Here is a 26,206-nt window from a genome sequence, read left to right on the forward strand (position 1 = left end):
CTGTGGTGATAGACTGCGGTTAGAGTCAAAGATGAATAAAAAAAAAAAAAAAATTATCAGGTGCACAATTCAGAAAGCACCGCAAAGTAGAGGAAGAGAAGAAAGAACAATATAGAGGTAAGAATCACCCTGATTGTTGACGTTATTAATATTTATTTGTGTCGACAGGACATGATATGCTATCAGTACAGGACTCTTTTTATTTTTTTTATTTTATATTTGTATTGTTTTTTATAGCTTACAATTTTGTCTGTCTGTGTGTGCATCTGTTTACAGTCCAAAAGTTATTGGGTAGGAGTGTCAGAGTTACGAACAAGAAGTGTGTCGTGTTCCCTGGACTTTAATAAAGTTACACATAAAGAGAGAAGTTTCCTGTCGTCTATACGCGAGGACGCTACAATATGAACGTGTTCACCGTTCAAATTCATTATTTGTCATTGAGTTGCGTTCAGTTCATCGTTTTCATAAAAGTGAACATGTTCAATGAACGTGTTCAATGAAAATTGACACAAAATTGTGTCAATTGTTTTCATTTTTTTTTTATTTACTTCAAAAACATAATACAGACAAATATACATGCAAAATATAAATATACAAATAATAATTCAAAGTTTCAAAAAAACGTTAAGGGGATAAAAGGGGGCCGGCACCCACCAATATTTCTGTTTGTGTCTAAATATTTGCAAAATTACCTCATTAGGGCTGCACTTTGCCTCTAGTGCCAATTAGCATGCAGACATGCTGAATTATATTCAATTGACATAACTAAAAGTATACCTGCTTAAGTATTAGTATGCTGAAGTGACTCAGGTAGACTTTAGTTGTTAAAAACACTGAATACTTTGATTCAACTATTTAAAACTAGTCATTTTCTCTCAGGACATCGAGTCATGTGTTTACGTGCTGACGGCAGTGAATCAAGAGGCCGACTCCCGAATCATAATTCTAATCTTTTATTCTTCCAAGGCACAGCAGATGTGTTGGCAGGGCTAGAAGCTGTATCAGAATACATTCAGTGTGTGGATGGACACATCAGGTACACACAGAACTACACCCTGTCGCTCTCAGTGAAGGGTCATGTGACTGCTACATGCTCAGTAGGCCTAAATCAAAAATGAAGACGCGGTTTACATTCTGTGCTGCTATTCAGAGCTCTCCATCACATGGACGGCTCACTTGTACTGTCGAAGTGAAGCCGCTTACACACAGGCACACGTACAAACTCTCCATTTAACAGTTAAAGTTGCCATTGTAAAAAATAAATGTAAATACTGGGAATAACAATCTGGTTGCACCTAATATTGAGGAGTTTCCTGTGATGAAGCTTTTAAACAGTTGTGTAGGTATTCCAGACAAAAACACCTTTATAAGAGTTTTTATAATTTAAACCTATAAAAAACAGACAAAAAAAACAAAATCACTGTCTGTTTTCACATTAAAAGGTTGTTTTTGTTCTCAAACCACCTGGGTTGCCTAGAAAATCTGCGCTAAAATGAAAGTTATTCAGATTTGGGACTACTGTGGAGAAAAGTCTAAAAAGTTTAAAATTATTGATTTTGATTCATTTTGGAAAAGAAATCCCAACAGGTCAACTGTTATAGAGATAGTGCAGAAACAAGACGATACAATTGGTTACAAAATGCAAAGCAGGAGAAAGCGTTCTCTCTTCTTTTGGCAAAAAAATCAAACACAAAAAATCCTCCAATTCCCTAAATAAAAAGGGTCTGTTTTGTTGTTTTTAAAAACCTGGAGCTTATACAGTGCGAAAATAAAATCCTTTGGTATTGTTCACTATGACAGAAATTAAAACAACTCAAAACACATAAAAACACCTGAACTAACTTTCGCTTTACTGTCACTCATACTACCACTGAGAAAACCTCATGTCTAAGTATCAACCGTCCTGCAATCAACAATTTTTTTTTACTGACAATTATACTATTGTTTTAGAAACTGCAACTTTGGCCTACAAGTTGTCAAACACTTTTGATCCAGAATAACTTTTAATTGTTTGCGTACAGACGCTTCACTGGACAGCAGTGAGGACGTATCACCTTAAAATCCACAGTTAAGAACAGAGTTATTACTAAAAGTAAACATGAAGAGTGGAGAGCCCGTCATCGGCTCCCACATGACTTCACACTCTAGTGTCAAACTCATCGCTGAGTCCATAAAACAAATAATTAGTGTATATACAATAGACAATAAGAAACTCCCTGCAAGAAAACATAACACTGAGTGAAAATTAAATTTCTTCTAGGAGATAATATCTTAATGTCATAATCTACTTTTATAAAATAGAAAAAAACTTTCATGCAAAAAATATATATACTTGGGATTTGGATAAACTCTCATAACACAACATACCATAAAAATATATATTAAAAAGTTACAGATAAAGGGAAGTCGAGAGCAAAGCTGAATTCACTCTGGTGAATGAAACCTGCTCGGTACCGAATCTAATGCACACGATAGGTGTGCACGTCATGACTCCAACATGAGGTGTGTGCTGTAACTGTGTTTTCAGTGACCAGGTTTGTTTATTGGTACCAAGGGGTCTTGCGCACCCATCGGAGGGTGCATCCTGAGTCCGTGCGGATCTTGATGGAAGCGGCTTCTGCTTCCCTGACGGTCTCCTTCACTGACTGCATCAGATTCTGGGCGTTGTGGACCAACATCTCTGTGGCCTGGTCGGGGAAACATTGGGTGAAGCAGTTGATAAATTAATAACAGAGGTTGGGCAAAATTTAAGTTAACAGTATTGGACGAAGAATTCAGATTACAATTCTATGTTAACTAACAAAAATAAACAAACAAAAAAACTAAATATCAACACATTCATGTAAAAATACTTAATGTTTTGATTCATAAATTTGTATTTGAACTTTTCTCTTAGCTTAAATTTTGGATCGAACGACCTCCTGATTTTATTTAGCCTTTAGCAACTACAGTATTTGAACGAAAAAGCTTAAGTAAATGTACTTAGATACTTTTCACTACCAAAAGTTATTAGAGATGCACTGAGATCCACACAATATGCTGAATCAGTATGTGATACTGACAGATTAGGAATCGGCCATGACCTGACGACAATTAATAGAATATTTTCGTCATCAGTGTCACTAAGGAGTCGTTCAGTAATTCAGTCACTATAGTAACTGTAGGTCTCCAACTAAATACCAGATACTCTGAGGTCAAAGCCGCTGTATCATCAGAGAAAAAGCTAAAAGTTGTGAATGGTTTTGTTTGTGAATTTCAGAATCAGAAATACTATTGATCTCTCAGACAAACTGGGTTTTGATACAGTCACTTCAACCAAGTACAGAATTATATAGAGACATAATATAATAAATAAGAATAGATTTATTTTACATACTTCTTATTCACACATTCTATGTTTTTATCGCAGATAATTTACAATAAATTGTGTGATAAGTTCTGGTGTAAGTCCAGTTTTACCTGCTCTGATTCCTCTTCACTGATGTTTGTCCGTCCCAGCATGGTGGCTTTGACGGTGGAGAGGATCTTCAGCTGCGTGCTGATGGTCGGGATGCGCTCACACACCTGCGAAAGCAGAGAAATATGTAAAGCACCTTCTGGACGAGACACACAGGACTGTTCATTGTGCGTTTTGTTTTGTGTGTTCTTACCTGCAGCAGGTTGGTCCTGATGCGTCGGTCGGTGCACTGCTTGGCCACCTCCTTAGCCAGTCTCGTCACCTCATCCGAGGCCTTGGCGATGTCCTTGGCACACTGAATCATCGCCCGCTTGTTCCCGCTCCCGCCGCGCACCAGCCGGGACATTTCTGCCATCAGCAGAGCCATGCGCTTGGCCGCCGCGATGATGTCGTTACCCTGTGGAGAAGCAGGAGGACGAGGAAGCAGTGAGGGCTGTGAGCACCATAATGGATACGAGATGAGAATGCAAGAGGAGCATTTTGTACGGGTCATGATTCCACACATTTTTCCGATGAGAATCCAAATGTGGGATATTAGAGACGAATGCTGCTGAATGAATTTGAAATACAAAAGCAAAACCGGCACAAAGTCTTCAAGCGTGTTAATGAGAAGGCTGCATGCAGTGTCAGTGCACGTGAGCACATATTCCTCAACCCCAATGGAGGAAGATGAATCTGAAATTTAGAACCATTGTAGTTGGGAGGAAACTGTGATCTCCCCTTCATCACAGAGGTTAGAACCCGTGAGGTGACCTTCACAGAGCCGGAGGGGATCAGTACACACCCTGGGGCTCCAGGAAGCAGGAGCAGGCCTCACGCTGGGTGAGCAGGCAGTCTGACGGCAAAGCTACGTCACCCACAGGTCTTTGGGGAAACTGCCATCCTTGCCTTCACAGGTTAGTCAGACAACGAGTGACTGACAACAGCGAAAACAGCGAAAACCATTTTACCTAGTCGTGAACACAGGGGGAGGGACTTGTGAAGCAAGAAGCAGTTTATACTACGTGGTGCAAACAAACAAACAAACCTGCCATTCCGACAACTCTCGACCTATTAGTGCAACCTGAGCATTAGCGTCAGCACAACCGTGTGTTTGAGTGTGAGGCAACGACAGGTGCTTTCCGTGGTGACAGATGCAGAGCAGATGCTGTGACTGTCAGCTCGTGCTCCAGAGGGTGTTGGTTTGTCCTGCAGGGTGTTTTCTTGTGTGTTTTCATGCGTGGATGTGTGCATGTGCAGCTCCAAACACCTGACGCCATTTACAAAAAAAATCTGAGCCACATCTGGTTGTGTGAGCGCTCATGTGCATGTACGTGCGCAGACCTTGCTGGACCATTTGCGCGCCTCCTGGTGGAGAGCCTGGGCGGCTGCCAGCATGGGTTGATTGACAGGCTGGTTGGAGGGCATCATCAGCAGCTCTGGCTCATAGTCATCCTCACCATCAGTAAACTCATCGTCATCATCTACCTCCCTCTCCTCTACCACCTCCTCATCCTCAGGCTGGGCGAGCGGGGGCAGGGGTGGTTGGAGGAGTAGGGTCGATTTGGGATGGTAAAGGAGGGAGAGGGAGGGGGAAAAAAAGGAGGAACGCGGAGGAGAAGAAGGGGGAGAGGGTAGAGCCAGGGACGGGAGGAGGGAAGGAAGCATTTAGTAAAGTATGAGAGGCACTGGATGGAAGAACAGTAGAACAAAGGAGGAGCAGATGCGAAGGCTGTGAAGGAGCAGGGAGAGGGGAGGTGAAACTGAACGCTCAGGCAGAGATGTTCGGTGCAGGGAAAAGAAAGAAAGAAGAGAGAGGAGCTGGCAGCAGGAGGTCCATGTGCCTGAGTCTGAGGCTGTGGTTTGTAAAGCATTTGCACAGTCAAACTGGGTCTAACTGTAACCAAACCAGTGGGCGGCTTCCTTTTAGGAGTGTGATGGGGAACGATGTGCAATGCTTATTCTAAGACATTTCTTGTGCCTGGTTTCCAACGACACCTCTGATGCACGGATCATAAAACAGGTGAGGAGAAACTGTCATGAGAGCTACAGAGGGGGAAATGGTGACAAGCTTCTCAGAGAAAACAGAGCAACTGGACATTTTTCCTGGATAATCAATGATTATATAAATACACAACATAACTGTTCCTTTACACAGCTCCTCCACACAGAAACATTTGGACACACACACACACACACACACAGAAGAAACATAGAAATAATATGGATAAAAGATTAGCAAGTAAGGTCTACTTTCAACATAATGTGCTTCTCCTTATTTTTTCGAAAACCTTTGAACAGATTCCTCTTGAAGAAGGGATAAAGCCACTCATCTCCACATTTCAGGATCAACATGATTACAGGAAGTAAAACTTGGTTTCAGGATATTCCCAGGATGTGAGAAGTGTATGATGGCAATATGCTGCTTTCAGACATGCACTGAACCCCCCGGGTAATCTCCTGACATTCTCCAGAGGGGTTGTACGTCAGAACGCAGATACAAAAATGAAACAACAACAACTAAGAAAACAAAGTATGAAAATGCAGATGAACATGTCAAGATTGCGTTAAGTGATAAAGACAGACGTCAATGTCAATGGGCTATAAACAAAAACATGTGATCTCCACGGTGGAATTTTTAGCTTTTAATTTAATCCTGGGATAATCCAAACCAAGTGCGCTAATATGAAATATGGATTTATCACGAAACCAGCCATCTTATTCTACCCAGAACTGTATGAATCTGAATATCTGAATTTGAAATCATTGGCTTTTAATGTTATGTTTCTGCAGACTGTTATATTCCTTTGAACATTTCTGTGAACTGACCTTGCTGGACCACTTGCGCGCCTCGTCGTGCAGCTGCCTGGCCGCCACCATCATAGGCTCGCTGAGCACCTCCCCGACCTTCTGCTCAGGGAACTCCTCGTCCCTCTCTTCTGGGGGAGGGGGTCGTGGCGGGGGCACCTCGCCCTCTGGCAACGGGGGCTTGGGTGGCGCCTGCTCATCACTGACCTGGAAAATAAACACCAACACACGTAATGTACAAATATGTATTGAAGAGCAAAGAGGGACATGGGAGACAAAGCTAATTATCCAGAATAGTTTGAAAGATGCTACATTTGATAAAAACTGCACAATAGACCTTGTGATGAAACATGTGACACCGTGTAGTATGGGTTTAACCCCAGTTGACTGTGAAGCTGCACTGAACACAAAGGAACAGGTTGATAACAGTCACGTTATTCTCAACCCTGAACTGGTTTTTGAGTGTGGCATTGGAAATGTGTCTCCACTAATCCTAATTCATTTTACGGTCTTCTATCGGCTTTTAAATCCCTGAAAAGTTTTGTTCACTATTGTTTTTCTGACATAACTATGACGTATGTGCCTGGTAGCTCCCTTTGCTCCTCCAGCTAAAACCTCCTGACTGTTGCTGAGGTCAGAACTAAAAGTCATCCGTCTTGAATCACACCCTGACACAGTGGAACTCTAGACAAAATCTCAAGACACAGTTTTCTTTAACCATTCGTTGCCCTTTAAATTGAATGAGATTTATTTATTTTAGTACATATGCTATGAATTACTATAGATTTGGATTCTTTGCCTTTATGCTGCATTTATTGCATGAACTATGCTATAGAAATTAAGTGTAATGTTACATTATGCAAACACTAATGACATAATAATAATTCCAAATACTATATAAAGAGACTATTACATTTAAAGACTGGAAATTCAATTCAAGGTGTTAAACCTAAAAACTCAACGTATATAAATTGCAACAGATTTGAATGACTGCACTGGTAAAATAAACCAACAGCCTGTGTGTGTGTGTGTGTGTGTGTGTGTGTGTTTACATGGAGCTGGTCCAGGTCAGGAGGAGGAGGAGGAGGGAAATCAGGCTCCTGAGGTTGGAAAGCTTCTCTAACTTTTCCTACGGCACCCAGGATCCTCAGACATGAGTCCAGGTAGGCCTTCTGCAGAGCTGCATAGAAGAGAATGTACAGTGTGTTTCCTTCTCACACAGTACAGTATATTGAACATGTGACTCGTGGTGTATTCCTGTACCTTTGTCTTGAATGTTTCCAGCCACCGCCTTGGCGTCCATCACCATGGGGGAGATGGTGTGTGAGAGGATGTCTGACGCATGTTTCACTGTGTCTCTGAAGCGTGGATCTTCAGAGTTCTCCACTTCCTTCTTTGCCACCAACAGGACCCGGTTAGCTCGTCTTGCTATGCTTGTTGCCCCGGCAACGAGCATTTGGGGCTGAACATTAGCCATGGCAACTCGGCACTTGTCGATGTCTTTCTTTATAGCCTCCTCGGACGCATCTAGGAGAGATTTGGTGTCGATGGCCTCGTCCACCAGACCTGACGCCACACACAAACACACACACACACACACACACGGATTAACCTCTATAATCCCACCTCATATGTTAATGTTGATTGGGAGATCTGAATGTTCAAAATGTGAGATTGTCAATAATTACTGAAACACAAGAAGTGTTGAGAAGCTTCTCACCAGTGAGTCTCTCCACGTTGTCAATCCACTGGTTCTTCATGGTGTCAAAGTGCTCGTACGCTGCTTTGTTTCCTGGATTCTTCAACAGGATCCGAGCAGCCGAGGTCACCTGGTACATTCACATACATGTCAACCTCAGCGTGGGACGGACTCTAACAGCTTTGTGTTTCATCAGGCTCAGTGCTACAGTATATCATGGACTCTAGAACAAACAGGAGCACCTGTGGCGTGAGGTCCCTGGCATGTTTCACAGCAGCATGAATCCCCTCTACTGTCGTCTTATTGGCTGTTCCCACGGCAGCAGCCTTCTCGGCGGTCGCCCCCAGCCGACCTGCGTGGGCCTCGAAGTTCCCTGCACGCTCGTCGAAAACCTGTCGCCAACACAAATGTTTATATCGTCAGACGTTGCAACGTCAACATCTGGATTGTGCAGCATCAGTAGAAATCTGGTTTAATTGCTGTAACCATGTTCACATATTTCTGTGTGCTACTGACCTCCTCCCTGTTTGGGGCATCAGCTGGAGCAGTTGCAGCCACAGCCAGCAGCTTGATAGGGGTGGTGGTGTCACTGTAAACATCGGACACCTCCTGGGTCATCACCTGCTGCATGTGCTGCCTCAGGTCCTGGTGGGAGCAGAGGGTGTCGTATCAGGCCACAAGGGGGAGCTCTGCACCAATACTTGTTTTTGTCATGTTTTTCATGACTGCAGCATTTGATGACATGGAAATATTATACATGTGCTGTGAATCGTTAAGATTTAAACTGATACTCAGAAATATAGTGATCTTCACTATAAACTAAAATGACCACAGAGGTAATTTGGTTGCACAGCATCAGTTTCTTATGATACATAAACTGATGTTTGTGTGTTTGTGAGCTACCTTGAGGCTTTCCTGCAGCTGCGCGGCTGTGGCTCGTGCGTGAGGAGCCTCTGCCTCCCCTCTGGCCGCCATTTCTGCCAAAGATCCCATCAGGGCCTCTGTTCGGTCGCAGCGTCCAATCATGTCATGTCGATACGGGCCTAACAAGCCTCCTGCCAACCTCCTCCCTTCTCCAACCATTCCTCTGATCGCTGCCTGACCTGGAGAGAGAGATAAGGCAGAATCAATCATAAAACCCCAGATACAAAAATTACAGGTGCTTTTTTGTCAATGGAGCATCACAGGAACTGGAAGACAAATGATGAGAAATGACTCAAGACTTCTCTTTTCTTGAAATACATATGTTTTCTTGTCAATTAGAAGTTGCGGTGTTATGTGTCACATGCTGACCTCATGGATTTCTATAGAATTTGTTTATATCTTCACAGAAAGCATACAGCAGGCAGGTACCTGTGATCCACTGCAGCCTCTCACACTCTGCTCCCATAGGGAAGCATGGGAGGAAATAGGAAAAAGACAGATGACAAAACGGGGATACACCAGCATGCGTAAAACAAACATTAGAAACAATACAAGTCAAGTTAGTCAGTGGGTGATTAATGCTCAGGGAAAGGAAGTGACATCAGTTGGCAGCACGGCTCATTCAGAACCGTTTCCTGAATGACTCACAAAACGCTTTGCATCCTTCAAGACACCGTATCTGATGTCTAATCGCTGCCATAATCGCCCGCACACCCCCGCCATCGTTCACATGCAGGAGGCCGACAGGAGGCATGGAAGGTCAGATTATTTATTTTTAAAACCAAACTACTACCTCATCCCTCCCCAGAGGCGTCATCCGACCGCACTCACCTACTCCTCTGTCGTCCACCCCGGGGTTGTTCGCCCAGCGGAGGGCCTGCTCCATCTTTCCCTCCAAGGTGACGGCGGGCTTTGCAGGCCTCATGTTGGCCACGGCTCTGTTGGTTTTCGACTGCAGGTTCATTAGCGCCGAACCAATCTGCTTCGCCAGTGCACGGGCCTCCGGACTGTCACCTTTGCCCCTGAGACAGCGACAGACAGAGATGATTAAAAGAACAAATGCAATAGAGATTTTCAGCCTGAGATTCACCAATTCCCTGTTAGACACCGTTCTTAAGGAAAATACCACCTTCGAAGGCTAATGCCACTTTTCCATCTTTTGTCAACTTAAATGTTTGTGTTTAATGAGTGTTTTTTATTGTTGTATTGCTATCTACACTTTCTGACGTCGTATATAACCCCTAGGTAAACTGCAAGCCCTTATAGGCAGGTTTTAGCTTAATACAAGAAAGGAAATATATCTATATAGAGAAAGTTTTGGCGAGGATCTGGTCAACAGCTGGGTTTCTCTGGTTTCCTTTTATGGCCAATACATGCAGCGGAGTTGCAGAACATAAAATATGTCCCTGGCGGTGAGTCATCTTGGTATGAGTCTCTGAACTGCAGTAAATTTATTATACTCATACTGTCACAAACCCAAACTGAAACTTACTTTAGTGGCATGAACCTTGAAGAAAGTGCTATTTTCTCTTAAGGTCTCATAAATATGAATCCTCAAACCGACCCACCACATCACCACCACGGCCCCATCGGTTCCACACCATATTCAAACAGTTAAAGACCTTATGGTTGGACTGATGCCCAAGGTTGACAGGCAACAACATAATTTCCAGGCAGGTAAAATATGCCATCTACTGGTGACATGAGGCTGAAGTTTGAGCCTGGAAAAAAAGAGTGTCTAGGAGTTACTTATAGTCATCACAAGACAATATTAGGCGTGCGTGTGTCGGAGGAGGGACGGCGTACTGTTTGCGGAGCTCCACGAGTTTGGCGGTGAGTCCGGCGATCTCACTGATGGAGCGCAGGATGTCGTCCCTCTCTTTGGGATCTTCGCACAGGTCAGCGATGCGTTTGGCCTCTGCAAGCAGCGCTCTGATGTTCTCCTCCCCCTCGGGACCGCCGTTAGGATCAGCGAGCCAGGCCTGAGGAAACGCACATATAAGAAGGTTCTCTTCTAATAAAATATGCAACATAAATCTGCACGAAAACACCACAGGAGAGCCTCAACAATGAGAAGAGTTCACTAAATGTCGAATGTTATAAGCAGTTTCTCTAATCCACACTTTCATGGAATTACTCCCCCACTTGCTGGAAATATAAAACTAAACTAAAACATGAGGCAGAAATAGGACAAATGCATGGAGTAGATATGATTCACCTGGGGGAAGGTTAATATGGATGAGTGGGTTGCTGGTTTGTCTGACCTGTGCTGCGTCCAGCCTCCTGGCGATGGCCTGCTTGGCGTTGATGAGAGCCTCCAGTCTGCGGGAAGCTCCGTCCACTTTGCCAAATAACAAGTCTAAGCCCTGCAAGCACTGGCCGGCACGCTGCATGCACCCGGGGTTCGGGCCCTGGCCTCTGCACACAAACAATTGATATGTGACGTTAGGACAAAATATAATATGTTAGCACTGGGTTCATTCAAATTCCCTCATACAAACCTGGCTCGTAGATCTGCGACCTGGTCGGTCATTTGCCCCAGAGCCTTGGTAGTTACAAGAATATCTTTCCTCTCCTTCCCAGCACACAGCTCTCCCACCTTACCGGCTTCGTCCAGTATCACACGCAGGGCGACCTCGCCGTGGCCACCTGGGGACGGCAAGGCACCGAAGGATGAGACTGTGATGTGACATCTGAAGAGTTGATTGAGATTTTTAGCATGAGGAAAAAACTCCCACACAGTTACCTGGCTGTCCATGAGGGTCTTTGAGCCAACTTTGAGCTAGTGCCATCTTAGACTCGATCAAAGCAAGAGATCTCTTCATAGCCTCCATATCCTGAGGTAGAGAGAAAACACAGCATTGTGTGAGTGGGTATTAAATCAAAAGGCACCATGTCACATTATGGTGTGACAGATTCATGACTTTTTTAACAATAATGTTCTAAAATAAACTGGATGAATAGGTTATGAGCCTTAATTGAAGAATAAGCTGATATTGTATATTTTGCTTAGTGTCAACAAATCCCATTTACAGATTGTGTCTCTATTGCTTCCAACTGCTCTGTCCTGCCTGTAGCTCTCAGCCCTGATTCCATTCAGTCTAACTGGGGATATAAATCTTTTAGAAAATTGAGTCTCAAACATGAGCTGTAGGTTTTCTCTGGAGATGAGATTGATTCAACATAAACTAGAAGGGCGCGAAGGTCCAACAGTCCCTTTATGAAACCACAGTAATTGTATTAGATCCAGGTTTTTATACCAAATTTTACACACATGCTGGATTAAAAAAATTAAGATCCATGAATTATTTTCTGATAAATAAACAAAAATGTAGAAGAATGCCCTATGAAAAAAATTCTGGATCTGCACCGAAGGTTCTTCCCTGACCCATTTAGCTGTAATCCGTCCAATGGTTTTTGTAGAATTCAAGCTTCCATTAAGAAGATAAACCAGTTTCTGGGTAAACGAGTAAAACCTGTTGGTTTTGGTCTTTGGGTTGACAGGAATATAAAAAATCACCAACCTTTTATTTTTACGTAAAGTAGTTTAATCATTACTATTTTATTGATTATTTAAAAACATTTACAGCTCCAAACTTGGTGACTATTTAAAAGTGCATAATGGGTATTGATAAATAATAACTGTTCTAAAAAGCATTGCTGCTCAATTTATAACTTAATTATGACTTAAATTGAAACAAAGTCTACTTTCATTATCATTCATTTATATTAATCTCTAATGCTGCACTAAATTATTTATTGATGAGGCATAAAGTCAGGATTAACAGCAGTATTTATGTTGTATTGTAAAGTGGGACCTCTGTAGACGGACCTATAAACTGATTAGTTGTTAAAAAATATATTGTTACTCATAATTAAGTGGAAAATTTGAATTATATAGAAAGGACAACAATCTCACAGTTAAGATGCAACAAACACATATTTCTACACAAGATGGAGAAAAAAAAAGCTCAGAGGAGAATGATCCACTTAAGTGGAACCGTTCAATACAGCTCATCTATTATGTATGTGTCTGAACAGCAAGCAGTTTATTTCTATAATTCATAACCAGAGCAGAGGACAGTCACACTTGATGCTCAAACAAAAAGAGTATGCAGTATTGTCAATTTTCCACAGCACACACACACACACACACACACACACATACATGATCACACACTCACACACACATACATGATCACACACTCACACACACACACACACACACACACACACACACACACACACACATGGACGCACGCACACACACGCACACGCCAGTGTCTCACATAGAAAACATGCAGGGTTACAGGTTCGACTAGTCAATCAGATCTTATCTTTACCGGTAAAACATCCCACTATCTGTAACATATGTGCCCAAAATACTTCCATGGGATTTCACTCTGATTTAAAAGTTTTCTCAATGACTGTATCACACCGTAAACATGAGCAGCACGGGAAACAAATGCCATCATTGAAACTAATAATACATTTGTTAATAAATGTCATCTCATGCCATTTGACTCAAATGGACATCAAGAGACAAACATATGCACATGTAGTAATACAGTGATGAAGCACGCGTACTGTACGTCATCACACAAGCTAACAGTGAGCGGACTTAAACACAACACATACTTACTGTTTGATACCAGCATGACAGATATATAGATACATAGAGTATATATGTCAGCATGGGGATGTACAGTATTTCCCTTTCTGGATCTCATACACAGATATATGAATAAATACACACTCGCATGCTGGAAACTGCAGAGGGGCAGAGAAACAGGCTTACCTTCTACAGGGAGGAAAAGAATGGATGAGAAAGGTAAAGAAAGAAAAGGAAAAAGAAAAACCAGGAGTTATACTATCGAGCCAAAAGAAAAGTGGAGACAAAGTAAAGAGTGATTTTTTGTAGTGATGCTTTTTGCAGCAGAGAGCGATTTGTGGATTGTGTGGCTAAATGTGTGTTTGAACAGGCACTCCAAAGCAAAAGTGGCCGAATTTGATTCAGGTATGTGAGAGAGTTTAGGGTATAAAATGAAGAAATTGAATAGTCCCCATATGCAGCACAGGACATACCTTGTTGGCCCATGCGTCTTCATCCCACGTGGTGAGCTGTAGCACTCTTATAATCTCGATGATTTCAGCGCTCATCTTTTCAAATGTGAACTTTCTGTTCCTCTCCGCCTCCTCCACGCCGGCACCTCGACTGGTCTTTGTTGAGACAAAGATCTTTATAGCTGAGGAAGGAAACATGAGTTTGAATGATGAATGATTTGAATAAAATGGACTTCTGGCTGTATTAGCCTATATTTTTGGCCACCTGAATGGTAGCATATGAAAAATAATTTGCCAAATTTCTTTCCCCACCGAACATTTGCCAAAGATCATTAATATTCATTTAGTTTGATGAATGTGAAGTCCAATATTCAGTCTCTTTTAGCTCTGTTTTTGGTCTCCACCAGCACCTGAGGGAAATGAGTGGCGGTTTGGCTGCTAAATATTCCACTATGTTTTTCCACTTAGTTGCTAATTTACTAGCCACTAAAGTCGTATTCCCTTAAACCAAAACAATGTGCGAAAAAACTCTTTAAAGCTTAGTGTGACATCACAGTTAGTAGTGGTAACCATGTGATCCATTGTTATATATAAAAATACTGATTAAAGCCATCTTAAATTGTAAAATGGCTCGTGCATAGCCAAACCACAGGTCCAAACGTTTTTGACATTACATCCACAGTGAACACTGATGTTTGAATGCACAGCTGGCACAGAGGCTGGAACAGAAGCTTTAACCGTGTGTCTGTGTGCTGGTGCAGATACAGTATGAAATTCGATAGTAGAGCTGCCAGTGGTGGATATGTGTGTGTGTGTGTGTGTGTGTGTGTGTGTGTGTGTGTGTGTGTGTGTGTGTCTAGTCAGTCTGACATCCCCGCTAACTAATGACTGTAATTATGAGGGTTGCTATAACAACTGTTGGATGCTCAGTGACCTGCATTGCCATAGGCGCATGCACGCACACAGACACACACACTCTCGTACACACCTGATATGAGAACAGGCAGCAGCTCTTTGACAGTGCTCATGGAGTTGACCAGCATCTGTCTGTGTTCTTGGTGCGTCAGCTCCTGCTGCCTCTCCTCAATCATCTTTGACATTTTGGTCATCCCTGAGGAAAGAGAGGGAGAAACTAGTACAGTGCGCATTGTCCTGTGAGAGTTAGAGGTTGTCATTATCAAACCAACCAGCAGGTAGAACGCACACAACGGTAATGAGTTTGGCGATAGCATCACAGCTTTAACTTCACCTGAACAATCAGAGGTGTCCCTCAGTGTTTTTAACATTTAAGTAAAGCTCCAACACGTCCAAACATCATTCCTTCATGAGTGACTGATCCTGCCCAATGGCGGCATCAGTCAAGTGCGAGAAAACCTTGGCATCAGATTTCCTCGGGCTCATTATGCCGCAGCGCACCGACAACACAATTTACCTTTTACCTCTGATGATAAATAGCCTGTTGATGCTGCTGTTCTCCTGCCAGTGAAAAGTCTCTGATCCTTAATCAGAGCATCTTAGTGTCAGAGGAGCAGTACACAGTAGATCATTTAGTTTTTCACCATCAGAGACAAACTCTTAACCAAGACTATTGTTTAACATAAAGGTCGATTGCACAGGTCATGGAAGTGGCATTAAGTCAACATCTCCACTAATGCCAAAGAGCGTGATGCAGTAGTGATCTTTTAAACTAAGTTAAGACAATTATTTATACAGTTTCCTGCATTTATAAGAATTATAATAAAGATATAAATCATTGATGCATTTGTTGTTGATGTTAACAAATATAATGCTTATCCAAAGCTGGCCCCAATATAACCAGAATAGAGCTGCAACCAACTATAATTTTCATGATCAATTAATGTGCCAAAATTTGTGAAATTTTTACCCTGCTGTCACAGAAGACAAAGAAAATAAGAAAGACATTATTCACCAATTGTTTTTCTGTTGATTAAATCACAGATTACTTGACTAATTGTTCTTGATTGCAAATGTATTGCAAATGTATTGAAATAGCCCATGATATTGACAGCTGGCTGAAACCTTGTTGAGATTTCAATATGTATTATAAGGACATTTATTGATCAATTAGATTGGTAGCAGCAAAACATTACCATTTTCCAAAAATGTTTTATGTTTACCGTTTTTGAGAATCTAATTCTCAATTATTAGAAAAACGAGATAGCAAAGAAGTTTTTTGCAACATCGCAAATTTAATTCTGGCTGAGACAATAATGGAAATCCCCAAAATCTATATGTTAAAAAAAACTTTTGAATGGGGGCTCTTCCTGTAAGACTCTAAAGAATTCTAAACTGCAGAAATATACACAGGGACTTGTTGTCATTGAGTTGCAGCTTTAAAGCAACATCTCTCATTCTTTCTTTCTTTCTTTATCGATACGTTTCTCTTGCTGACCTGGACCCAGGTTCTTGGTGTAAGTGATGAGGTCCTCCATGGTCTCCACCACCTCAGCTACAGTCAGATACTCCAGGATTCCTTTACATACTCTGATGATCTTACGCACCTACAACACAACAGAGGCATCACATCACAGCCAGAAAAATCATGAATACAGACTTAAAAACGAAGGCTGATAATGAAGTGATAATGGTGATAAGAGACAAATTGCTTTATCAAACAGCAAAATTCAGTTTGCGTGTAAGCTTTTTTTAGAAAGTGTTGAAAAACCCTGTCATTTGTGTGGTGTGTGTGTGTGTGTGTGTGTGTGTGTGTGTGTATGTGCATCTTTGTGTGTGTACAGTCTTGTGATGCACGTCTTGTGACTGTGAGAAGTTGCTCTTTAGAGAAAATGTGGCTAGTGATGAGACATGAGCATTATCACGTGTCCAATGTGATTTCACTTACGCACACACACAAACAAACCCACTGACAGATCTACACACACACATTGCAAGCTAGTGAGGGCCCTATCCTCACATACAAACATACAATATAAGCAGAACCATCCACACACACACACACACACACACGCTCTTGAGTTATGAAAGAGGGAAGTCATTTGATCTCGGTGATTAGATCTGGCTGCATCCGAGACTCCATTACAGACTTTCTTGAAGCCGAGTTCCTCTTCCTTCTGTGCAGCTATATAAAGCTATATTTCCCTGAAAGATACCAAACCTCTGAAGTGACTCTCAAGGGACAGGCATGGAACCTAAAGAGACAAACACACGCACGCACGCGCACACACACACACACACACACACCTCTGCCTCATCGAAGGTGAGCAGCAGGTCGGACGTCCCCGACAGTATCCCTCTGGACCCATCGATCAGGTAATCTCGTGCGGGAACAGAGTATGGATCTGCCTTTAGCATCTGCGCGGCCTGGACAAGCTTCGAGCTCGAATTCTCCACCCTGAAAAAAACCACACACAGCAGGTTTAGGACGAGCGGTCGAAAAAAAAAACAACCAGCGTGTACATTTACCAACGAGGGAATGCATCGCCTAAATACATCACATAGATCAGGACTGTCACAGCTGTCAGAGGTCAGACTCAAGGGCCATACATGAGACAAGTGGGTAGATTTATGAGATTTTTTTCAGTCTGCACATATAAGAAGGTGAACTAAGGGTGATCTGGGATTTATAGAAAAGTGCATTTGTAGTAATATGACAACTAGGGAGGATGTCTTCATTTTCCAAACAAAACAAGGCTGATAAAAGATCTCATCTTTCATTTTCTGTCTTGAATCGACTGTTCCTCAGACTTCAGTGATCAGGTTATAGCGTGAAGAAGTTGATGGATTTTAAGGGCCCTTGAATAAAGTCAAGTCCCCCCCGTTTTTGACCCCCGTTGGTCAGGGTATCAATGGCTGCTGGTTCATCTATATTTAGGCGGGTTCACATTCCCACATGCCCCCTCCTAAGCCGTGTGAGTCAGATTTATGGTGTAGTGTCCTGAGAGCGAGCAGTGAGAGAGCAGTGTGTGGATCTGACTGAGGTCTGGAACTTAAAAAAAAAAAAGTGAAAGTGTGGAAGGAAATTAGGGAGAAAAACAAGCTGAAAACAGATAATATTACCCTAAAAGCACTGACATACACAAAATTACAATACACACACAGGCAAGCAAATACAGCCTGATGTCAAAGTCGAGGTATTGCAGAGTGGTCGCTCTTAGCCAGCACTCAGGGTTCCTGTCAGCTCTCTGGATACAAGCTGGAAAACAACAAACAGCCACATGGTTCTGATGGTGCAGCCGGACAGTCAGCCGCACTCAGCCTCAGAAGTGGCCCTTTGTTTCAGCTGGGAGCGCAGCCACATTTCCGACCATTAAGTCTCCCGGAATCCGTTTTTCAACAAGTTCTCTGTCTGCTGAGATAAATCGGATCATTTCCAGAGTTTTGTCACTGGGTGTTTGTGTGAGTGATAGAGAGAGAGAGGGAGGGCAGGACAGGAGAGAGGGAGCAGGGCCTCTTCTTGTAAAGCCAGCTTCACACACACTTACTTAATGAACGCAGGGGGCATGTCTCTCTTCATCACCTGGTCTTCGGTGGTTTGAACCGTTTCCTTCCCCACCTGCGGCACACACAAGAACCAAGCATTTGTTTTAATATCATTAGCTGCAGCGAGACAGGAAATAGTATTCGAGTGAGCGCTATTAATAGTCTGCATGGGTGAACGGGTGCGGATCAATTCGCACCTATTTCAACCATGCATGCATGTCATATTTGTCAGGCTTGGAGGCGAAGCTGCTCAGGCTGTGGTTGACTGGGCTCTGTGTTGTCGTATTTGAGGGCAGGTCAGAGGAAAGCTGTTTGTTCTTATCTAAATTGACCCACACGTCGCCACAGACAGGCGGCCTGTAGTGATGACACCACCTCGTCACCAGTACAGAGTCAAAAACGCGGAAAATGTTTGATGATAATTCTCCACAATAAATCAGGCAAACTCTGCATTTGGGACCTGGTGAAGGAAAATTGTGTGTTTTTACTGCACTAATCGAAGTGGGAGAACAGATTTTTCAAAAGCCTTTCACAGCAATTGACCCAATTAACTTTTATACCTTGATGGGCAAAAGTTGTCTGATAATTGTCTTTGTTTGTGTCATTTAGTTCCTGATCTCCTCTCATGAATGTAAATGTGGTTTCATAAGTGGACAGTTAGGCCTAGGTGGGGGTATGGGCTCGATTAAGTGCCATTCTTGCTCTGCTGCCAAGATTGTGTTTGCTGTCTATTGAGATGATGATGATGCATTTGTATGAACCCCTGAGGCTTTATTAGCTACACTCTCAATTATTAAATGATCTATATCTTATCTAATGGCCGGGCTCATTGTAGCACAGTAAGAAACAAAACAAATCGGTCCTGAACACTAGACATCATATAAAATGGACACAAACATAAAAGGCATATCGAGAACAAAACTACACACTCACACCTAAACGCAGGGATACAGGGCTGCCTGACTCTAACCCTCCCACACAATACATATCCTTAAACACCACATACACACACACATTTGAGTGCACACACACACACACACACACTTAAGATGCAATTACAGTGAAACAATGACATCAGTCTCTTGCTGCTGCGTCGATTAAAGTCAGTTAATAGGCTTCCTGGCTCCAGAGACTCGGGCAGCCGCCATCATAGAACACGTTCAAACTAATCCAGTTTCACCAGGTCCCTGAGATCCAACCAGTCTGGTCTTCACGTCTGATCTCTCTTCAGATTTGACCCACCATTTTGAAACTACAGACAGTAATGCTGCCGATGACTTCCTCTCGTCATACACTAAAACAGAGCAAGGAGATCAATTTCAGACGATTTTATGCTGCTCTGAGCATTAACTGAAATAATGTAATTATTGGGGGGAAATCGAGAAATAGACTCTTATCGGAGTCTTCATCTTTGTGTCACTAATTCGTCATTAAACCCTTTCTAATTTAATAGCATAGCTTACTTACTTGTAATAGTCAATCACCTTATTTTTTTACAAGAGGGCTAAAAGGGTAGTCATAAATCCGCAAATCTGCAGGGATTAAATTTTTATCAATGTGAAACCTTATAATTAATGTTCACAAACACTTGGGACATGATCCAAATATCTGAGAGCCTCTGTGTGTCATGAGGAAGTTCCTGCTTTAAAAGAACAGGTAGATACACAGCTGGAAAATGTGAAGAATGCATCTCTGAGTAGAGAACAGGTTGATGGATCTCCACCAGAGTCACATCAGGTCACTGATCACACAGTTTCCTGTAAGCAGGAGCACTTGGAATTGATTATTCGATACATAATTAATGTGAAGGTAAGTGGTTTGCTGAGACAATCTGATGTTGTGGGATGTGTGTGTGTGTGGCTGAACAGCCTGGAAAGGTGTGACGGCTCCAGCAGGAAACTGACAGCTGTCAGTCAAAGCTGACAGAAAATAATTAGTCAGGTCCATTTTCAGATCCACAGGCATCAGCTCAAATCAGCTATAGTCCAATCAAAGAATGACGACAAAAAGTGCAGCACTGCAAATAATGATTCTATTGAATTAAACAATCACACACGTTTGTAGCTCTGTTTTTTTCTCCACCAAGTCTGATGTTGTGAATATCTGGCTTCCTGCAAATGCTGCACTATGGTTACCAGCTAAATTTGTCCATTTGCTGTGTGGTTCTGAGCAGGTTTATAATATGATCAAACTTGTTTTCTGGTGCTGCTGCTGAAAATAGCGCTGACAGGTGAGTGAACCAAAAAAAATTTTAAACGTACCTTGTAAAACCCAAACAATGAGCTCAACAGCACAAAAACTCTTGAGGGGAAATTAAGATTTCAGTGGAGGGAAAACTTTCAGTGGGTTACTGTACAGTTTATTTGACCCATAACTCATAGTGGAACTTTCAAGACACACATACTGACTCTGATCATTTTTTCTTTAAAAAACTAAAAAAAATTAAGACTAACGTAAAAAACCTGAATGAAAAACAAATGTGTCATTTTCCATCCCATCCCTTGGCCGTTAGAATTAATCGTTTCACTATCATTCACAATAATTGTAATTTATGGCTTGTATAAAATATAGGTTAGGAGTAGATTTGGGGAAGACTGAGGATGTGTGAAATCATCCTGAATCTTCCAGTGATAAAGAACAACCCAGAGATGGCTAGTATCTTGATGGTGGAGCAGGACTGTTGAGGACAGTTGGTGTGTGAGTATAAGTGGGTGTAGGGGGGGGGGGATGAACTATAAGGTTTGGCAGAGTCTGGACCGGAGACGGCAGAGACACTTTCCCCTCCCTCGCAGGGTGATGGCGTCCGGCTGCAAGAGGCTGTTTCGCCTCTTCTCCACATCTCTCCTCTTCCTCCCCTCCTTCTGCATCACGCTGTTTCGACAGTTTTTAGTCGGGAGTCTCTCGCTGCTCTCCCCTCCTCCTCTTTCTGCTGTTCCTTCAGGCCACAGTCACTTCACTCAACGGTAAATCTATTTATTCCTTCCTCCCCCTCCTCCACCCAGACACACTCAAGAGTCTGTGTTGACTCCTTCAGGAGCAGGCAACTTCTCAAACACCACAGAGACACCACTCTCTCATCAGCCCCAACTTCAGCAATCTCACACTTTTAAACCCAACAACCAGCATCTTGGGGATCTGTCGGTGGATCAGTGACAACCCAACGCATCCACCTCTGACAGATTGAGACTGACACCATCACCATCTTGTGTGTTTGTCAGTGACCTAGATTTTTTAAGTACCCCCTACAGTGATCCCACCCTGGACGGGTTAACAGTGTAATTGTATCAGTGTGCAGTGGGACTCTTCATGGTGGCACGTTGCTGTGTACTGACTTATGTCTTCACTCAAACAGCGAGAGTGCAGAACGGAATCTGCTTTCTAAAATAAAGCATATCTTCTATCAAGTGTGTGTGTGTGTGTGTGTGTATTTCAGTGTTCGGTTTCCTTTACATCCAATTAAGTTTGTCTACCCAGCAACCAGCCACATCGTACACACCCTGTTATCAAGAACCTTTTGGGCTTTCCTTCAACACCTTCTTTTCTCTCCTTCAACACCTTCTTTTCACCCACTTCTGAACTCTCACTCCTCTATCAGTGAACTACACAACTATCCATCACCTCCTCTTCAGCTGCATGTTCAGCTCGTGTCATCGCTGTTGAGAAGTAAACCCAAGAACACAACAGGAAAAGAGCTGAGGCCAGAGGAAAAGATTTCAACTTGTCTTTCCTTTCCCGTCAGCTATGGGAGGCCTTCCATATCTGACACCACGGAGTCACTGTGTCTTTAGCCCTGTAGCCTTAGATCTCCATCATCCGCGACCCAGCGACACGCCCGAGGCTGCCATTAGCTTCCTTCTGCTCGCTGTCTGGATGGATCAGCCGGATGGATCCACAAGGACAAGCAGAGAATAGGGGGGATGGAGAGGTGTGCCCTAAGCAATGGGAAATCAAGGACTCAGTGTCACTGAGTCCTTGATATTGCGTAAAAGGTATTGCGTTAAAGTTATTTTATTTTTTTCCCATCTATACACGTCAGAGGGTTTGAGTCGAAACTGAATGGTCCTTTTCATTATCAGTTAATGAGATCATTTATCATAATGATCTTGTGTGTCACAAAGGGAGGCAGCAGCGCTGTGTCAGAGCTGGATACGACAACAGTTCAGACCAAAAACGCTGCAGAATTCACTAGAAGTAAGAACGTTTTTTACAATCCACTCACAAAGCTCTGAAAATGAAAACCACAGCAGACTTGTTCTCAAAGAATATTTTTTCTTGAATAGGAAACGTGGCCAGAGGAGCAGCATTCTGTGATTCATGTGTTCCAGCTTAAATGTAGAGAGATGCTCAATCATAAAATCGATCAAAGATTTTTAAAGGTAAAACCACCAAAACTAATGAAAGCAAAAGACAGGGGCGGAACCAGGGGTGGGGTCAGGGGGGATGAAGGGCCCGTCAGTTTTCCCTAAAAAAAACGAGTCACTTACTAGCAACAAAAACATTAAATATGACCTTTTTTTATATTTATATATATATATATATTAAATGATGTGCGGCTTGGCTCATATAGAGCTAACAGTAAACGAGGGATGCCTTAAATGTGCACTTTACTGAATCAGGAACTGTACATATGATTGGCCCCTATGTGTAAATTGTAAAACTCCAAGAGTAAACCAGACATGACCCCACACTGCTCCTCCCTGACTCTGCCACAAACCTACAGTTCATCATCATCACGTCTGTTTGACACAAAGCAACATGGAACCAGCTTCTTTCGCTAATCCAAGCGTAATAAAAGTTGTTCCTCCTGTCAGCTGCGTGAGTGAGGCCCTGTCACAAATGCATCATTTTCACACTGACCTCAGCATTAATGATGTGGCCTGTATTGATTTTTCCAGTCAGTGCATGCAGAGGACACATCAGTGTCTGAGTGAAGCTTTCAAAATGACCATTTAGAGTCAAGATGACAGAGGAGGAAAAGCAGACGGGGGAAAGAAGGAACAGGGAGGAGGTGTAGGGGGATGAAGAGGACAAGTGGGAGTCTGATGAATGTCCAGAGAGTGTTGCTATAGTCTCTGTGGAGGTTATTACCATGAATGGATGCAGTCAGTCTCCTCAATTCATTGTTCTACAATCTGCAAATTCTGAAACAATCTAAGTGAGTTCAGTAAAGCTGCAGAAACATATGTGTGTGTGTGTGTGTGTGTGTGTGTGTGTGTGTGTGTGCGTGTGTGAGAGAGAGAGACACTCAGTTAATTCAGTCACCGCTCGTTTCTTCCGCCCCACAAACTTCATTGAACTCAGCAGCCATCTGATTATCATTCAGGAGCAGAGTTTGACATGTTGTGTTGCACACGCAAACATAGACACACACACACACACACACACACACACACACACACACACACACACACACACACACACACACACACACACACACACACACACACACACACACAAAAACACACACACACACACACACACACACACACACACACACACACACACACACACACACAGCAACACACACACAGCAACACACACACACACACACACACACACACACACACACAGTCGGGTCTCCATGACTTCAGAGGGCATTACATTGACTCACATTATTTTCCTGGACAGCTTTCCTAAAACTAAACCTATCCCTGACCTGAATCTTATTGTAAACCTAACCTGTACCTAACCGTACCTAACTTAACCTAAACCTAACCCCAACCTATCCCTATCCAACCCTAACCTGATGGAAACCTAACCTTAAACATGCCTTCAACCTAAAATGGAATGATTTACGTTATGGGGACTTGTGTTTTGTCCTAATAATGTGACACACACACACAGATGACACTGCAGGAGCTCATGAAACACACATGATCGTCAGCTGGGTCTATGACACTTTAATCTCATTTTAATGGCGAGCAGAGATCAAGCTGAAAGTGCCATTAATGGGAATGGAAGCCACTCGGATGAGAAGGACCTGCTCTGTGCAGAACAGACACTTTGATGAGCTGCTCTTCTCATGATTTATCACACTGATGGAAGAAGAAGCATTAATGTCACACCAGGCTCTGGACTGTTGGGAAGTTTGGGTGACTGGAGCGGGTGAAGAGGAGCAGTGACGCCCTGCTGTGGTTCCAACTCACCCGGACAAGGTTGCTGACTGCCGCCTGCACCGCGGCCACCGGCACCGTGAGATCCGGGATGGCTTTCCCGTCCACCTCCCCCTCCTCGTGCATGATGACCAGGTGGGAGATCTGCTGGGCCACCGGCTCCAGGATACTCTCGATGGTCTTGGTGTGGAACACCGGCATCGTGAACGACTTTGCACCGCAGCTCCGACAAATGAAAAGGCGGCTGGTCGCTCCAGCACCGAGGATCTCCTGCTCCTCTCCGGTCCTGTGCTCACCGACACCCGCAGGAGGACAAATCCCGAGTCGCGAGTCCAAACAGCCCCTGAGAGGACAGCTCCTCCTCCCGGTGTGCAGCCCTTGCTTCCTCCGCTAAGCACCTCGGTCCCGGCTGGACTCAGACGGTCGGTGTCCTCCGGTGGGAGCGACCCAAAATCGTGACAGGAGAATTCGCCGCCCTCCACCCAATCACAGCGAAGCAATACAGCTGCCAGGCGGGTTGGTGCTGGTGCGCACTGACGCGTCCCCTGCACGCACGCATCAAGCACACACACATACACGCACGCACACACATACAATGCAAATGAGAGCTCTTCCCAAATTACGTCATGCATGTGGTGTTGGGCAAAGTTAAAGGGAAATAAGGGACATGGGAGGAAATGTGTTACAAGGGACACAAGGTGCAGCATCTAACACTGAGGGGACATATGTGAACCTGCTCCTGCAGCCGGTTAAGGTCATGTCCATATGTGTGGAGCTACAGAGGACACAGGGCCGTGGAGCTGCATCTGTGTATGTAATGTGGTAGAAAACGGTTGGTGTCTGCCTTTTTTTTTAATGAAGCTTCCAACCTGCATCTGATATTTGATCTGTGTTCATTAAAAGGTGGGTCAGGGGTTCATGTCTCCAGGCCTCAATGTGCAGGTCTAAATAAAGACTGTGGATTCAGTTTGCTGCTGCTGCTACTGCAGCTAGGAGAAGAAGTCTTGAAAGGTCTTGCACCCCCCAACACACACACACAAACAAACACAAACACATACACACACACACTGTTCCTCCAGTCTTTAAAGTGACACTCAGGATCCTTGAGAAATTAGCTGTCCCGCTGGTTTGAAACCCACCCAGCCGGTTGCACTAGAAATTGGGGTTTGCATTAAATTAAGGCAAAGTAGATTACTATATTAGATACCTATGAATTAGAGGGATGCATTCATATTCATCCTGTACAACACTGACCCACTGAACAGTTACCATGTACATTCTGCTCCCCCACTAATACAACTACACTTACCACTTACTTACTAGACATATATTCATATTATTTAATTTAATATTCCTCACACCTTGACCCTGTAAACAGCTGCTAGCCCTTCTTTTAAATTTTAATTGTTGCACTGTTATATGTCATATGTTACGAGGTTATATGTTATATGTTATATGTAATATGTTATATGTTATATGGTATATGTCATTTTTTTATCTTGTAATGCCCGTCTACTGCGTAGATGTTTCCTGTCAGGTCACAAGAATTTCACTGGTCTGATGACGCTGTCATTGGTTCATGTGACAATAAACTTTGATTTGATTTGATTTACTTTATCTGCACTAGTCTGATTTCTCTGGTGTGTGTGTGTCTGTGTGTGTGTGTGTGTGTGTGTGTGTGTGTGTCTGTGTTTATTGGTA

At 43.1% G+C, this 26,206-nt stretch overlaps 1 protein-coding gene across 1 annotated transcript; it reads right to left on the reverse strand.

The window, feature by feature from the left end:
* Positions 1-479: 479 nt before the first annotated feature.
* LOC128453226 (vinculin) lies at positions 480-24,954 on the reverse strand. Its single transcript, XM_053435985.1, has 22 exons — positions 24,539-24,954; positions 18,395-18,465; positions 17,154-17,304; positions 16,345-16,453; positions 14,920-15,042; positions 13,953-14,113; positions 11,614-11,704; positions 11,369-11,516; positions 11,132-11,285; positions 10,674-10,849; positions 9,699-9,889; positions 8,847-9,046; positions 8,460-8,588; positions 8,186-8,335; positions 7,965-8,073; positions 7,508-7,810; positions 7,297-7,424; positions 6,266-6,451; positions 4,781-4,951; positions 3,651-3,854; positions 3,460-3,564; positions 480-2,687 (listed from the first exon to the last, which is right to left on the reverse strand). The coding sequence occupies exons 1-22, from the start codon at positions 24,704-24,706 to the stop codon at positions 2,541-2,543; spliced, it is 3,375 nt and encodes a 1,124-aa protein (XP_053291960.1). The 5' UTR covers positions 24,707-24,954; the 3' UTR covers positions 480-2,540.
* Between the last annotated feature and the right edge of the window lie 1,252 nt (positions 24,955-26,206).

The sequence above is a fragment of the Pleuronectes platessa genome, chromosome 12 (assembly GCF_947347685.1).
Source record: "Pleuronectes platessa chromosome 12, fPlePla1.1, whole genome shotgun sequence".
Taxonomy (NCBI): domain Eukaryota; kingdom Metazoa; phylum Chordata; class Actinopteri; order Pleuronectiformes; family Pleuronectidae; genus Pleuronectes; species Pleuronectes platessa.

Coding starts and splice junctions, on each gene's coding strand:
- LOC128453226 (XM_053435985.1), bottom strand. CDS start 24,706: ATGCCGGTGTTCCACACCAAGACCATCGAGAGTATCCTGGAGCCGGTG. Junction 11,286..11,368: donor GTCGCAGATCTACGAGCCAG/GTTTGTATGAGG, acceptor GTTTGTGTGCAG/AGGCCAGGGCCCGAACCCCG. Junction 4,952..6,265: donor CGCGCAAGTGGTCCAGCAAG/GTCAGTTCACAG, acceptor GCCCAGCCTGAG/GATGAGGAGGTGGTAGAGGA.